The sequence below is a fragment of the Onychomys torridus genome, chromosome 21 (assembly GCF_903995425.1).
Source record: "Onychomys torridus chromosome 21, mOncTor1.1, whole genome shotgun sequence".
Taxonomy (NCBI): Eukaryota; Metazoa; Chordata; class Mammalia; order Rodentia; family Cricetidae; genus Onychomys; species Onychomys torridus.
Genome location: NC_050463.1, coordinates 53157089 through 53172185, shown reverse-complemented (window position 1 = coordinate 53172185; position 15097 = coordinate 53157089). Strand labels below are relative to the sequence as shown.

The 15097-nt window shown below is 42.1% G+C and overlaps 1 protein-coding gene across 1 annotated transcript in view; it reads left to right on the top strand.

Annotated features, from left to right (window-relative positions):
• The window catches only part of Sntg2 (syntrophin gamma 2), a 111717-nt gene that overhangs the window by 81564 nt on the left and 15056 nt on the right, over positions 1-15097 (top strand). The window contains exon 11 of the mRNA XM_036170282.1: positions 8701-8793. Within this exon, the coding sequence (XP_036026175.1) occupies positions 8701-8793 (93 nt within the window). The remainder of the gene's footprint in view (positions 1-8700; positions 8794-15097) is intronic.

Here is a 15097-nt window from a genome sequence, read left to right as displayed (position 1 = left end):
AATACCACTTTGTCAAAGTATATAATGGCCGTAATGCATTGTTGAATTCTGGGTGTTCGTGTTGTGTTCTTTGGTAAACTTGGTCAGTATGCTGGAGGATCTGTTTGGCACTAAAACAATGTAGATTTGAGAGGACAAGTTTAGAAACACCAATTTTTAAGTTTTAAAGAGATCTTCATTCTTCTTTGGACAGTTGGTAGAATTACCAATTGAACTGTGTGGTCTGTTGTTTTCCTTTGCATTTGGGGTATTGTCTGTGGCTCAGCACCTTTACTAGTTAAATAAATGTTCCCACTCTCTATGTCAGTCTTAGCAGATTGTGTGTCTCTGAGGAACACATCCATTTCATATAATTTATCTAATTTATTGGTGAAAGATTGTTTAAAGTTTTCTTTCAGTATTTTGTATTTCTATACAATCAGTAACTATGTGCCCTGTTTGATTTCTGACTTGGGCTACTTGAGTCTTCTTTGTATCTCATCAATATAGATAAAATTGGGTTGTTGGGGTTTTTTTAAGCCTTTTTGTAAGGTCACATTTTGAGCCTGTAAATGTTCTATGTTTTTCTATTTTTTCCTTTATTTGTATTTCTTCTTTAATATTGTCTTCCTCTTTCTTGTAGAACTTGATTCCATATTTTTCTTCCTTTTTTCATCAAAGCAGAATATTGAGTGGCTATCTGTATTTTTTAACTTTCACATTTATCACTGTAAACCTCCCACTAGGCACTGTGTTCACCTGATTTAGGATTACAACATACTTTTCAAGTAGAGCACATCACAACCTATAAAGGATGTGAACACTTAGGCTGCATCTCTGATCTTTTGTGCAGGAAGCAGCGTGGTTAGGAGCCTGCCCTAGGATAAGGAGAGTGGGCACTTCCTTTAGTTTTGGCAAGCTGTGCACCTTAAAATGTGATTAAGGTACCGAGCTCCTAGGCTACTGAAAGGATGTGATTCCCAGAACTTAGCATACTTCTACCACTTTTAACAGGAGGGTGTGTAAAGTGAGCCCAGGCTTAGAGGCTGGCCTCTGTCTGCTCTGCCCAGAGAAGTACCTGCTGCCTTTGCTTTTCAAGCTCTTCCCTGCCCTGGTGTCTCCAAACAGCCCGGGGCTTCCTGCTCTTCTCAATGAAAAGATTGCTTCCTCAGCTCCTTTGTTATTTATCAGCCTCCATTTAAACATTCTGCCATGTTCTCTATGATATTTCAAAAGCTAATATTCATGCCTTTGTTTATTTAATGGTACCAGAGTGTGAATATTTTTTAATATGTGAAAATGAACCCAAATGTGCTATTTAAAACTACATTTTAGCACAGTCTGATTTAGTTCACAACCCACCATGTACAAAGAGTTATTTTAATCTTAATTATCTTGATTTTCCTGCTACTACCACATATGTAATTTTCTGGAGTGGCATTCGGAGATGAAAGCAAAGGTAGGTATTCAGAACCTTTCTGATTGTGCCTTCCCAGGGCCTGTAAGTCTTGATTAGCAACAGGCGCACTGTGCCAAAAGCAGCTAGCAGCTGAAGCCTGCAGCTCTGCACAGTGGGCATTGCAAGATCTGCAGTTCTCACAGGCTCAGCTTGAGGCTGGGTTTAATCTATGCTGTGCTGTCTGTGGAAAACACCCATACACTGGATCCTCCACAGCCTTAGCAATCAATCCACACTTAGTAAGAATGACGTGTCCGTGGACATGGGCCAGTTCCAAATCCAATCTCTTGTGTTTTCTTATGAAGACAGGGTCTGCCCTATCACATTGAGGGTTGACAGGGGCTCTTTAAATACTTCACTGTAGCTGATCACTGAGGCATATGCTTGAGAAATGGAAGGGGGCAAAGGACTCTCACACTTCTCAGAGACAGATGGAAGAGGTTGGGATTGTCCCTGAATATAGCTCTGATGGAAAAGCGTGCAGAGCCCGCTGGCTCTACAGCCCACCATGCACCCAGCTGCAGTGTGTTCTCCTGTGTAGACTTGCAATAGACAGACAATGGTTTTGTGGACACTGGGAGGTAAGGAAAGCCTCATCATGTGATTTCTCTCTGTTCTAGACAAAACTGCATGCAGTACTAAGAAACCTGGGGATTACCTCAAAAAACCCACATTGGAATTTCAATAGCAGTAAATTTATTTTTATATGTTTTTTTATTAAACATTACATTATGTCATGACCAAAAACTAAAAATAAAATTTTTGGAAATACTAATATGAAGCTATTACTTTTAAGAATCAGTGTGGAGCCCCTTTCTGGTTCCACTAAGTGGAACAAAAGCCTAGGCATAACACATAATATACAGGGTAGCTTTGAGAAGAGGAAAACAGGAAACTGCTGATACCAGAGAACACCTAGCAGAGCCACAGAGGGCAAGTGTCTCTCATTTCCAGGGGCTTCTGTCCATAATCACTTGCTTGTTTCTGGGCCCATAGTGCGGCAGAGAATCACAGGAGAGTCAACAGGCAAAGCTGCTCAGTTCACAGCAGCCACAAAGCAGAGGAGGGATGCAAATGGAACAAAATATCTCCAAAGAGTCACCTCTAGTGATCAGCTTCCTCTAGCTAGGTCCCACCTTCTAAAGTTTCTGCACCATTCCAAAATAGTGCCACCATCTAGGGACCAACTGCCCAAAATGTCCATCTTTCCCAGGGTCAGTTACATCTAAACCGTAGCAGAAACTGACTAGACAGAGAGAGGCCTTGGGATACAAAGAACCAAGTGGGTGATTCCTGGGTTTCCTTCTGCCTACTTGCCCAGACTTGGAGCTGAAGAAACTATGATCAAAAAAATCCCATAACTGCCAACAGTCAGACACAGAAGAGTCCCATGAACAAAGTGCAGCCTGGTAAACCAGAAATCATCTATATAATGATTGTTCAACTTAAAACAGAACAGTCTTATTGGTCTAAGAGGCTGGGGACCACAAACGTGCAGTTCAGTATCTGAGGGTAAAGGGGAATGTGTCATGCAGGATCTGAAAATCAATTTTTGTGTAGCGAGTAGTGAAGGGGAGGAGCTGGCTTTGCCAGGCCCCCAAACTTGGGCTGCTATCATCATCATCATCATCATTATTATTATTATTATTATTATTATTATTATTATTATTATTATTTTATGAACTGCAAAGTGAGAGATGAGCCAGGTTGTTTTGCAACCCCTGGCTCCAGGATGTATGATGGATATTGCCTACTTACCAGAATTCTTTGGGCCGCAGGTTTCTTGAAGGCTTGGGCCTGTTTTATGGTGCTCATTTCAGTGTGGGGAATTTTCTTGAGCCAGGATTTCTACCTTTGTTAGCCATGGGGAAGTCTGAACATCCCTCACAGGTGGGTTCACAGCAGACAAGTACATGGCCAGGATATCCACCTTCATTCAGGGGGAACAAAGCAAGCCAAGAGAGGAGTTGGGTGTCCAGCACACTTGGCACCCCTCTCCTGCTGAAACAATGTCAAGGAAAGTGTTTAAAACAGAATGTTAGCCTAAGATCAGAAGTCTTATAATACAAAACTCCCCAGATTGCAAAAGAAAACCACCTGACATGCCAAGAACCAGGAAAATCTCAGAGACTGCCAGACAGTCCTCAGGTGCCAACATTGAAATTCAGAAATGTTAAACTTATTTGGGAAAGATTTGAGGGCAGCTGTAGTTTTAAAATATATGCTTCAAAAAGCAAGTATGAATATATTCTAACAAATGGAAATATCATAAGTACAGACATATAACACAACAGAGGATAGAAATAAAGAAAATGAAAAATGTAGATGTAGAAACTATTATGAATTAAAAGCTCAGGCAAGGAGGTAAAATAAGGGCAGAGGGAGGAGCTATAGCCAACTCTGTGCTAGCAAAAATTGTCTCTGTGAGTAACAGAGAGAACACAGATTGGAGTAACAGTAGACTCAAGACACAGATTGAAGTGTAGTGCTCATGACTGGAGACCCGAGAGGAGACAAAAGGAAAGACAAATATACTCAAAGAAATGACAGCTCATACATTAAAAGCTAGAGGCCTGTGCATCTGAGAAGAAAGTAGGTTAAAAACAGAAACACCCTGGGAAGCCCATACTGAGACTTGCCGTGTTTATTAAAGCTCAGAAAATCAAATAAAAATAAAAATATCTTGAAATCAGTAAGAAAGGAGTAATAAAAGATTACAGAGCAAAATAATTCAGATTACATGAAATTTCTTATGAACAGTGATGGCAGAAGTAAGTGTTCCAGTATTTAAGTGCCAGAAAGAAGGCATTATCTTACAGAATCCCATAGCCATTGAAAATACCTTTCAAGAATGAAAAATGTCTTTCAAGCCATTTCCTAATTAAGGGGAATTAAGATAAATTGCCTTTGGCAGATATACCTAAAAGGAATAGATGGAGACTTTCTCTAAACAGAAAGTAAATGAAAAAAACTGGAACCCAGAAGTGACTGGAAAAGGGGAAGGGGGAATAGAGATCGTCACATTCATGGCTGAAGCAAAAACCATACCACTGTCTAGGATGAGTCCAAATGTGCATAGAGAAAATGCTTAAAGCAAGTGAGCAACAGTGAGAAGGAGAAGCCATGTGGAAGCAGGTGAGGCTTCTGTAAGTCTCTGGGGTGAGCACAGCCACAACAAAACCCCAAACCCTTCAGACAAATGAAAACTAAAGGCTGACATTCCTTCCAAGTAACCTGACATTAAGCAGAAAGGAAGCAAACAGAAGGTAATGACATTACAAATACCATCAATTGGAAGCTGTGTGAGTATTGCCACTGATGAAATGGCTCACAGACACCAAGTACCACTCAACCATAGGGTGTCTGGAGAAAGGCTGCCTCAAATATCGCCACACAGTTCTAAGTGAAGAGACAAGAAAAAGCTACACCATGTGGCTCAAGGCAAGGCAAGGCAAGGGTTGCTGTTGTCAAATTCACTAGACTCCAAAGCAGAAAATGCTATCACAGGAGGTATTGTGGGAGGATGAGCAACCAACTCCCTGGCCAAGGAGATTTAGCCAACATGCATGTGTTCACCAGACACAAAACTGCAAAATATATGAGTTAAAAGCATATGGAGCCAAGGGAAACAAACCAACAGCAATGCACAAGAAGTTATGGAGCACCCCACTGAACAGTAGCTTACTGGAGGTTATCTTGAAGGGTTGTGGGGCATTTGCCAAAATAAACCACACCAGGACTATGAAACAACCACAGCAAACTGATAAGAACTGAAGCCATTCCAAGTATGTGTTCCAACCAAATTGGAAACAGTAATCAATAACTAGAAGATAATGGGAGCATACTGAAATACTTGAAGACAACAATTGCGCTGGGTCTCTCTAAATATCATTAACTTTGACAAAGCAAAAAGGCTCACAAGAAAGAAAGAGGAAAGGACATAAATTGCCAGAGTCAGGAAAGATAAAGACTATGACAGAGCTCTGCATACATAGAGTAGGTGATAAAAATCAAGGAGAACTCCATCAAGGTGAAGCAGATCATCTTCTCCGAGAAAGGGATATTTGGACCAGATGCCTCCACTGGATATTTCTACCAAATATTTAGAAAAAAATGAAAACAGTTACCCATAATCAAGGGGAGAAGGAAGGAAGGCTAGAAATAAAGATAGACAGACAGATGTATACACACACACATACACACACACACACACACACACACACACACACACACACACACACACACACGAGGTAGGAGGTCCAAAGAGAGCACCAGAAAGGACACTGTGACCACATTCCTCATGAATACAAACCAACTCTTCACAGTGGATGTGATCAGACCTGTTCCTCACCTTTCTGTATTGGGTCCAGGACCTTTTCAAGTTGCTTTGCTTGATGTCTTTATCATCATCATCATCACCACCATCATCATCATTTTTATTGTTATCCCAGGGTCTGACTGTATAGACTAGGCTAGCCCATACTATCAATCTTTCTGCCTCAGCCTCCTGAAAGCTGGCATTACAGGCAAGCAGCACTAAACCCAACTGACTGTTCACTCTTTTAACATGATTTCCTCCTTGGACATGAGCAATTGCTCTGGGGTTGATTCTGCGCCATCTCTAGGCAACAAGGCTCTTTATTCAGAACAAAGTTGAGAAGGAGTTTTATGATCACTGCTATTCTCGTTTGGTTTTGTCTTAGGATTTTTGTTGTTTTTTTTTTAAAACTCCCCAGGTGATTCAATGCCTGAAGTTTTTGATATCTTTCTTAAACATTGGTTGCTCTTTTTTGTTGCCTTTGCTTTTGTTCTGAAGCTGACCTTCACAGCCATGTATTTTGAGCTATTATTAAGGACTCCGTGACATTTTCATATAATATGTTCTAAAGTGCTCTGGAAACGTGTTCTAAAGTCTGGGCAGTTGAGGGAGCCATTTAGTACTTCTCTCCTGAGCACAGTAATTTACTCACAAAGCTTTGTTAGGTGTCCAATGCCATGGTCAACCACTAAGCACTATTTTGTGGGTCATTGTATAATGTGTTTTACATAGAGTATAAAAGAAAAGGCACATCTTACTCCTCTACCCAGCAGCTGGCATTGTGTGTGCAACTTATATCAATGCTTTTACCAGTAGATCTCAAGTCATTAAGTAAGTCATTCTTATAACCTCCTTATCTTGAGCAATTCCAAATATGTGTCATGAAAATGCCCCCCATCAGTTATGTTAAAAGGTTTAAATTGCTGATTTTATGTTAAAAGTGTAAGCAGTCCACAAGGGTGCCTTCAAAGTGGCCATGTTTATGACTGCTCCTCTGACGCCTTTGTCCCACTGAATGGACCATGAGGCAGACTCCTCTCAGTGAACTGGGAATGGACTTTTTTCCCCAAAAATATTAAGGAAAAGGAGTGAATATATAATACAATGGGAGTACTGATATCATACATACACACACACACACACACACACACACACACACACACACACATACACACACACACACACACACACACACACACACACACACACACACACACACACACACACACCATACCAGATTCTGAAGATTGGGAAGAGGCTGTATATTTGGCAGTCACTGATTGACTCTGCTGTGATCTTCTGTAGGGGCTGAGCCTCTGCACAAACTTTCTTGTAGATGTAACAGTTTATATCTTAAATTAACCCATTTCTATTAGTCTATACCTTGCCACATGGCTCATGGCTTACCGGTACCTTACATCTTCCTTGTCATGGCAGCATCTGGCAGTGTCTCTCTGCCTCAGCCTTCCGCTTTCCAGAATTCTCTTCTCTCCTTGTCCCGCCTATACTTCCTACCTGGCTACTGGCCAATCAGTGTTTTATTTACTAACCAATCAGAGCAACACATTTAACATACAGAACTTCCCACAGCACTTTCTACCTCTTTCCTCTGTCCTTCGAGGGGCTGGCAAAGCACAGGAGTGTGAAACATTCTGCAACAGTGCTCTCATGCCCTCCAAAGATTAGGCACTATCCACTGGGGTTCACAGTTCTACTGCTTTCATGATGTCGAGACTTGGGCTACAAGAATATAAAGATTCCCTAGAAATGTTTTCTCATAGTTTATTTTTTTAATATTAATGAGCATTTAAATTCTAGATATTTAGCAAGTCCTAGACTATGAAAGCCTAAATTGTCATGGACTTGCAGAAGGAATATCAGCATGCTTTATGGTCTGGTTCAAGTTAGAAAAGGTGAGCTAGGGGAACAGCTTGGAGCTTCCAATTCCCAACAGTGTCATAAAACCAGTAGTTTGCATAGTATTCAGGGGGCATTTGCCTTGTGCATGATTTTGGTGAGCAGCTATGGATATCTGCCAACATTAGGAAGCTGATTGAAGGCTGAGAAGAAGGAAGGGTCATCAAGTCATATTGGATAGGGTCCTCACTTTGTGGGCCTGCTCTCTGTCTTCCTATGAGAGGTAAAGGAGAGAATGTAGCCAAGATGTGGTGACAAAATATATTTTAATGATGTTCAGGGCATTTGTCTAGTTACTAGGAAAAACTATAGTATAAAAAGAGATACATGACAGAACCAGTATCTGGGCAAACAATGTACAGGGCACCCTGTGTGTAGTGATAAGGATCAGTGGAAATGTGAGATGAGCACCTCCTGACTTCCCTGTGTTGGACATGTGAGTATGTGTGCATGTATGCACAAACACATGCACATGCATGCACACACATCAGAGAGCCAGAAAATAAGTCCTGCCCCCTTCATCATCATCCCTGAGCAACACCTTCATCCCTATCACATGAAAAACACCCAGATTTTCCCCCACTCAAATGATGGCTTCAGATCTTCGGTTTACCGGGGTAACTTAACCTGAAAACGGATTACTGAAGTTGACAAAAAGTTTTCCAATTTTAGTACTGTTTCTTTCTATATGTACTAGTACATGCTCTAGACTACTCCAGTAAGTGTTTTTAGAGGTACCTTGGAGAACAGATACTTGTTGAAATGTTTTAATGATTTGGTTTTGTTTAGTTGATGCCTTTAAAGACATCCTCATCTGTCTAAACATAGAAAACAATGAAGAACTCCCTGCCTATTGGTGTCTCTGCAGTTCCCTGCAATCCCAAACCTTCTCATTTATTCTACATAATTTGTGTGTTTAGACTTAAAACAGCATACTTTGGCTAAAGTAGCTAATGTGCCAACTACCTTCCTACAGTTAACCAGAACTATTGTAGAGTGCTTACTCAAAACTAATACTCTTTTCTAGTCAAAAACATATCTGTGCAGCTGGCAAGGAGAAATGCTGTGCTTCACGGTGGATTTTGCTCTGGGATTTACCTGCTTTGACGGTAAAACAAAGGTAAGATGTAGGAACCCCCTGTAGGCACTGTACATGTTACATTGCACTTACTTGGAGGTGTCTGCGAGCAGACAGCACCCACAGACTGTGCTCTGAGCCAAAGGTCTGCCTATATAACCTGCCTTCCTTCTTGCTAGTTTGGGGTCCCTAAGTGTCCACAGTCCTAGAGCCCATGCAGCAAAACTCCAGCAAAATGGTGTTTGTCAAGTATGAGTCACACAGAGAGAAAGGGGAGGCGGAAGGGAGGGAGGAAAAGAGAAGTGGGGAGGAGAGAGAGGAAAGCATAGGATGGGATTCTCTTGATCCCTCTGAAGGGAAAAAGCACATAACACTAAGACACAGTGAAAAGAATCCCAACCATTGCTTAAAACCTGAGTAGTTTTAGTGAGAATAAGCTCTACATGTAGGTGAAATGTATCCACAAATAGAAAGCTACCCTCACTTCTAGCATCATTGATTAAAGCCACCTGTGTGAGTAGTGGAACTCACTGGATTATTTCCACCATCATCTGAGGGCTCTCCTAATTACATAAGTGATGAGAAAAATGTTTGCCAAAGGGAAGAGCCAATGTTTTATCACATAATATTTATTAAAATATGGTTTTTTTAATTAAGAATGAGTGGAGATTGGGAAAGCATGCCTACGATGAATGCTGCTGTGAAAAGAGGTTGCCAGTGTATTTAGTTTAGAGATCTCACAGGCTTTCATTAGCAAGGGCAAAGCATGGCAGCATACTGCAGACTCACAGAGTGGAACAGTGGTCTCTGTGGAAGGCTTGAGCAGGATCAAGGGGCCTCGTGCAAGGGAACCCCATGGCTCATAGGGAGCTACTTCCCGTAACTTCTCTTGTAGAACAAAGCAGAAAAGATGTCTTTATTGTCCACTCAGGCTATCTGAGTCCCTCCAAGCAGGAGCACAATCTGGACTTAGGAAAATCTGGACTGTTGGGGATTGTCCTATTGTATAAAGCTTCAGTTTGTGGATGTGCCACTTGACATGAGTGATACCCTTCTGGTCTGGTCTTTGAGGGCTTATGCTTGAGCTCACCCATACACATGATTCTACTAGATCCTGTCTTCATTGCTGTCACTAACCATAATCAGAGTTCCAGAAACCTGCTTTCCACATACATTGTGCAAGCTCAGTTTCAGCCTTTCACTGTTCCCAGAGCTCACAGTGAAGAAGTGAAGCCTCCTTGAAGGTTCCTAAAAACCAGCAATCATTTTCTTCTCATAGTTATTTCCAAGCTTCCCTATCTAAGCCTCTTGGGCTTCTTACTCTCTTCTGTGACCCAGTCTCTGTAACCAGTTGATAAGTACTTACAGACAGCGACTGTGTCTAGTCTTCCCCTTCTGTTCCTTCTGCCAGAACAAAGATTTCAGCCAGGACAAGTCTGCCCTCTAGGGGACATAAGGAGATGTCTGAAGAAGGTTTTTCATTGCCAGGACCTGGAAGGGACCATCTGCCACATCTGGAATGCTCATGATGGAGGCCTGCTATGTGGCTCAGCACCTGCCATGAACAGGAGAATACCATATAGAATTATAGTATCCAAGCACTGTGTGTGCAGAGGTGGAAAAATCCTGAGACAGAGATGGAAGCTGCTTCTGTCACACAATCCTGGCTCCTGAAAACATTCACTTCACTTCCTGCCAGGGAAATTATCATGATGTTTCCCAGTAGGGACTCACACAGGGATTGTAGTAATAACAAAATGCAATTGCATAAAAACTTAATATCAAAAATGGATTTTAATTCTGCATCCAACATCAAAAGCCATCCATGCTTATAGCCCACAGTTATCAAATGACTTTGTGACCCTTGTCAAGGGTTATTCTCATTGTACCTTTCTGCTGATCATGGTATGTACACAGACAGGCACAGGACCTGTACTTGCTAGTAATATGAGCAGGAAGCCAGACCTGAATATTCTTGCTGCACATAACCTTCTGGGATGAGTGTGATGTTACAGCATCTACCCTGCAGGAAAGAGAACACTCCATGTAGTATCTGCTGCTTCTCTGTTACACAGCCTTACACTTCAGGATACCAAATCTGAGACCTTCTGGATTCTACCTTAAGGGCAACTTTGCATGGTCTACCTCTACAGAGCCTGTAGGAGTCTCTCTGTGTCTTCTCTGCTGTACTTGGCAACATCCTGGAATATATCCTGGCCAAAGCCCTTACCAAGAAAGAGTAAAACACAGCACACAAGTCCTGCTGCCTGCTGGAGATCCTATGGAGGTTCACTGTGCTTCTGTCTTTGGTCTACTCACCCAGGATTCCTGTCAGTACAGGGATTAGCACAGTCCACACAAGAGTCTGCAGAAGGTCTTTTGTGACTGTATAAGAGGCTATTACCATATGTATTGTCCAATGAGCAACCAGGACTAGGCAACACTGCCAGGAGGTCTTGGTGTGAACTTTGGTTCCTGGTGACCTGGAAGGAAGGGTCTAGTACTCTATAGCTCTCTTCCTGTTTCTGTAAGGGTCTGTGGGAAGTTCTGAACTAAAACCCAATCAGTGGGTTTAGCCTTGTGGTTGCATGGCCCTTTATTCCTGTGTGGAGGCTGATCCCATGGTGGACAAACTTTCCCTCTTGGGTGAGGGCTGGGTTCTCTGGGATGTTGAGTACTGTACTTGTGGATAGCTGTAACTGATGATGTTACATTATCAACTAAGTCATACATCAGCCATCTTCCTTCACTTTTGAATCCCTGCCTGCTTCCTGCCCTCCCTTTCCTCAGGCAATGTTCCTGATTTCCAAGGCAAGTCTCAAATGGTACTCTGAGGGATACTTCTTACCATTGAATCTAGCATCTTTCCCTTAAAATTAACATAACCAAGTTTTTCAATGCTATCATTTGTTTCTTAATGCTGTACATGACTGCTATGAGCCTTTGGGAACTGGACTCCCCAGTGACTGTGTATACTTATGCATGTGGAGGGCAGAGGGTTAACCTCAGTAGTTCCTGAGGTTGACCTTTGATTAGATTAGATGATCTAATCAATCTGAACTTTGGCCATTAAACATTAGAATTTATGTCAGTCTTTTAATGCTTCCTTGGGCTAGACAAAGTGACTGCCCCTTACCCAGAATGCTCTGTGTAGCTGGAGAGTTTCTCTCTGGGTCCACCAAGCCCCTGTAGTTCTGCAGCCCACTTATTAAAATAAACACACAGATACTTATATTATTTAAATTGTTTGGCCTAATGGCTCAGGATTCTTGCTATCTAGTTCTTACATCTTAAATTAACCCATTTCTATAAATCTATATCTTGCCACATGGCTCGTGGCTTAACTGTATCTTACATGTTGCTACTCGTGGCGGCAGAGGCTGGCAGCGTCTCCTGATTCCGCCTTCCTGTTCCCAGAATTCTCCTCTCTCTTTGTTCCACCTATACTTCCTGCCTGGCTATTGGCCAGTCAGCACTTTATTTATTAACCAATCAGAGCAACACATTCAGAGTATGGAGAACATCCTACAGCAGCTCTGGGTAAAGCTAGAGTTGGCCTGTGGTTTCCCATGGAGACCCAGCATATCCTTTTCTAAATTCAGTTCTCCCAGATTCTCTGCTTCTGGGAGAGAGCTTTCCACCACTACTGTGAGCCTCACACCCGATCACTGCCTCATCCAGAATCGGACAAGTTTTCCTGAAGATCCATTTAAGATGATTTTTGCTGAGCTTGGCCACAACCTCCTGACTATGCCTTTTTAAAGGTGAGCTCTCACTTCCTGGCCTTGCATCATTTTCATGGCGACCTCTTCAATAAGTTATACTGAGAAAGTTTCCCCAACACAACTGTGATAGGTAAACAAGGTCCTGAGTCCATGGAACACTCCCCTCTTGGCCTCAATTACAAGTCTTCATTCCCTAAACAAGTACAGCATTTGTAAACTCCATGTAAGGAGGTTTAAAATATTTCTGTAAACTCTAAAATAATTGTGGAATATAAATAACAACCAAGCATGAAATATTTATGAGTAGTTGTGCCTTTTGTCCAAGTCATTGTGGAGAAAACTAAATAGATCTGTGGCTAGACATGTTGAGATTTGGGTGTGTAAAACTTAGACTCACTGGCGCTGAGGAGATGGCTCAGTTAATAAAGTGCTTGCCTTGGAAGCATGAGGTCCAGCCCCAGAACCCACATAAGGAAGCCAAATGATGCAAAGGCAGGTAAATACCAGGGGCTTATTGACCAATGACAGGCCTATCTCTAAAAATAAGGCGGAATGTACTAGAGGAACAACTGAGGTTAACCCTCTGGCTTCCACATGCACGAGTACACACATACATATACCAGCATAGACACATGTACCTATACACACATGCATGCAAACACACACACACACACACACACACACACACACACACACACACACACAGTGCTAGAATTCTGGATAACTGCTCCTGCTTTAGTGGATATCCACAGTCATTTCTCATACACTAATGGTTCAATTGTCTCATCCCTACCTTTCTTTTATCAGAGAGAGACAAACAATTGTCTCCAAGCAACAATCCATTCTTATTAGCTATCTATTTTATTAACATAAGGAATAATTAGGAAGGGCAGGAAACATGCTTGGACCTGGATACTAAGTGAGAAGACCATAGTCTAGCACACATTTGTTCATTTCTAGAAGGACATTTCAAAATTGTCAAAGTGAGAATAAACCACAACACCATTCTGGATAAATGGCCCTAGCCCTAGACCAGATGTATCTATGGGCTAGCTGGCATTAGAACACTGGTCATCACAGCTTTCTTTTGCTCTGTGGTTTGATGCTAACTGACATTCTAGTCTTGTCATGGTACATGGAAGCAGGAGAAGAACTGGAAGTGAAGAGGTGAAGCAGAGACTGAGTTCCTGACACACATGTGTGGAATAAAGAGCAGCCAGATACCCAAAGCCAACAAGGAGAGCTGCCTTCCCCAGCTATTGTGAACAATCTAAACAGCTAGCCTTGTCTCTAGTGGGATTACAACAGCAACACAGAGCCTAGGATTCCAGGGTTTGTGCCACTCAGATTTCCAACAACACCCAGGCTCTTTTCCCTCTCTGAAAGAAGCCACACTTGGGAATTTTCTGCCACTCAGGATCAGAGAAGGCAAATATTTCTGGCGCCATTAACTGGAGAACTCCTGGAATGGTGGAATTCTGTTTTTCTTGCCTCATGGATGCTCCTTGATCACAGCAGCAATACTGTAGTTTGCTCAATGCAGATCTCCTATTTGCCCAATGCTGTGCTGGTGCCAATGAAGCCTGATCCCCAGGCTGGAGGTTGAGTTAAGACTGGAGGAAGTGGAGGCACAGAGAGACCAAACTCAAAAGAAAGAAGATGTGATTGTCTGCTAGACGGGAAGATACAGAGGTTACTCTGCTACAAATAAAACATCACCATTCCAGTATCATGGCCCCTGTGGATGCCATCAGGCACACTAAAGAGAGTATTGGTGTCACTTTCCACCTGCAATGCCTTAAAACCCGAAGTAGTTTTGAAGGAGTGAGAAGTGGCTGTCAGCAAAACTCTCAATGATGAAAGCAAAGGGGAAGGTCTTATGTTTAATATGTGTATGTCATGTAACTAGAGACCTGTGCTTCAGTTGCTAAAACCACACAAAAGATGCCTTCCAGCTCCGTGATTGAGTGTTGAGATGCCCTTCAGCCTTTATTACTCCAGTGGGAAACCCAATGCCCTTTCATATTCATCTCCCGATGTTTTTAACTAAAGAGAGCACTGTTATTGCCATGCTCTCCAAGCAGCCAATCTGGGCTCTGAGTTCCCAGCTTGCATACCCAGACCTGTGTATGGAGGCTCAGTCGCATATTGAGAAGAGTTCAGAGTATAGAAATGAAGTAGCTCACTTAGACCACAGGCAGAAATAATACTCACAGCTTTCAGAAATAGTTCTCTTTGAAAAAAATAAACATTTTAAGTTCATGAGAGAAAGCATAAGAAATGTGAAACAAATGACTTTTAGTCATTAAAGACAGCTAGCTATATAAGTGTCAGCCATCCAAGGGTGCTTATGGCATTGCCATGCTTAGGACATGAGGGTCACAAAAGAAAAAAGGAGAATAGGCCTGTTTACTACCCTGTCACCGTGTATGTATTCATATCCCAAACCAGGAGAAGCAGAAAAGCATTGTCTTACATCACCCATGAACAAGGGCTATGTGATAAAACTGGCAGTCTTGTGCAGTGACTGGGGTGAGATTTCTCAAGTTCTCAATCTGAATAGACTCTGGTAACTTTTCCCTGAAACACCTGTGTACCTAGATCTACCAGAACAGGCAGAG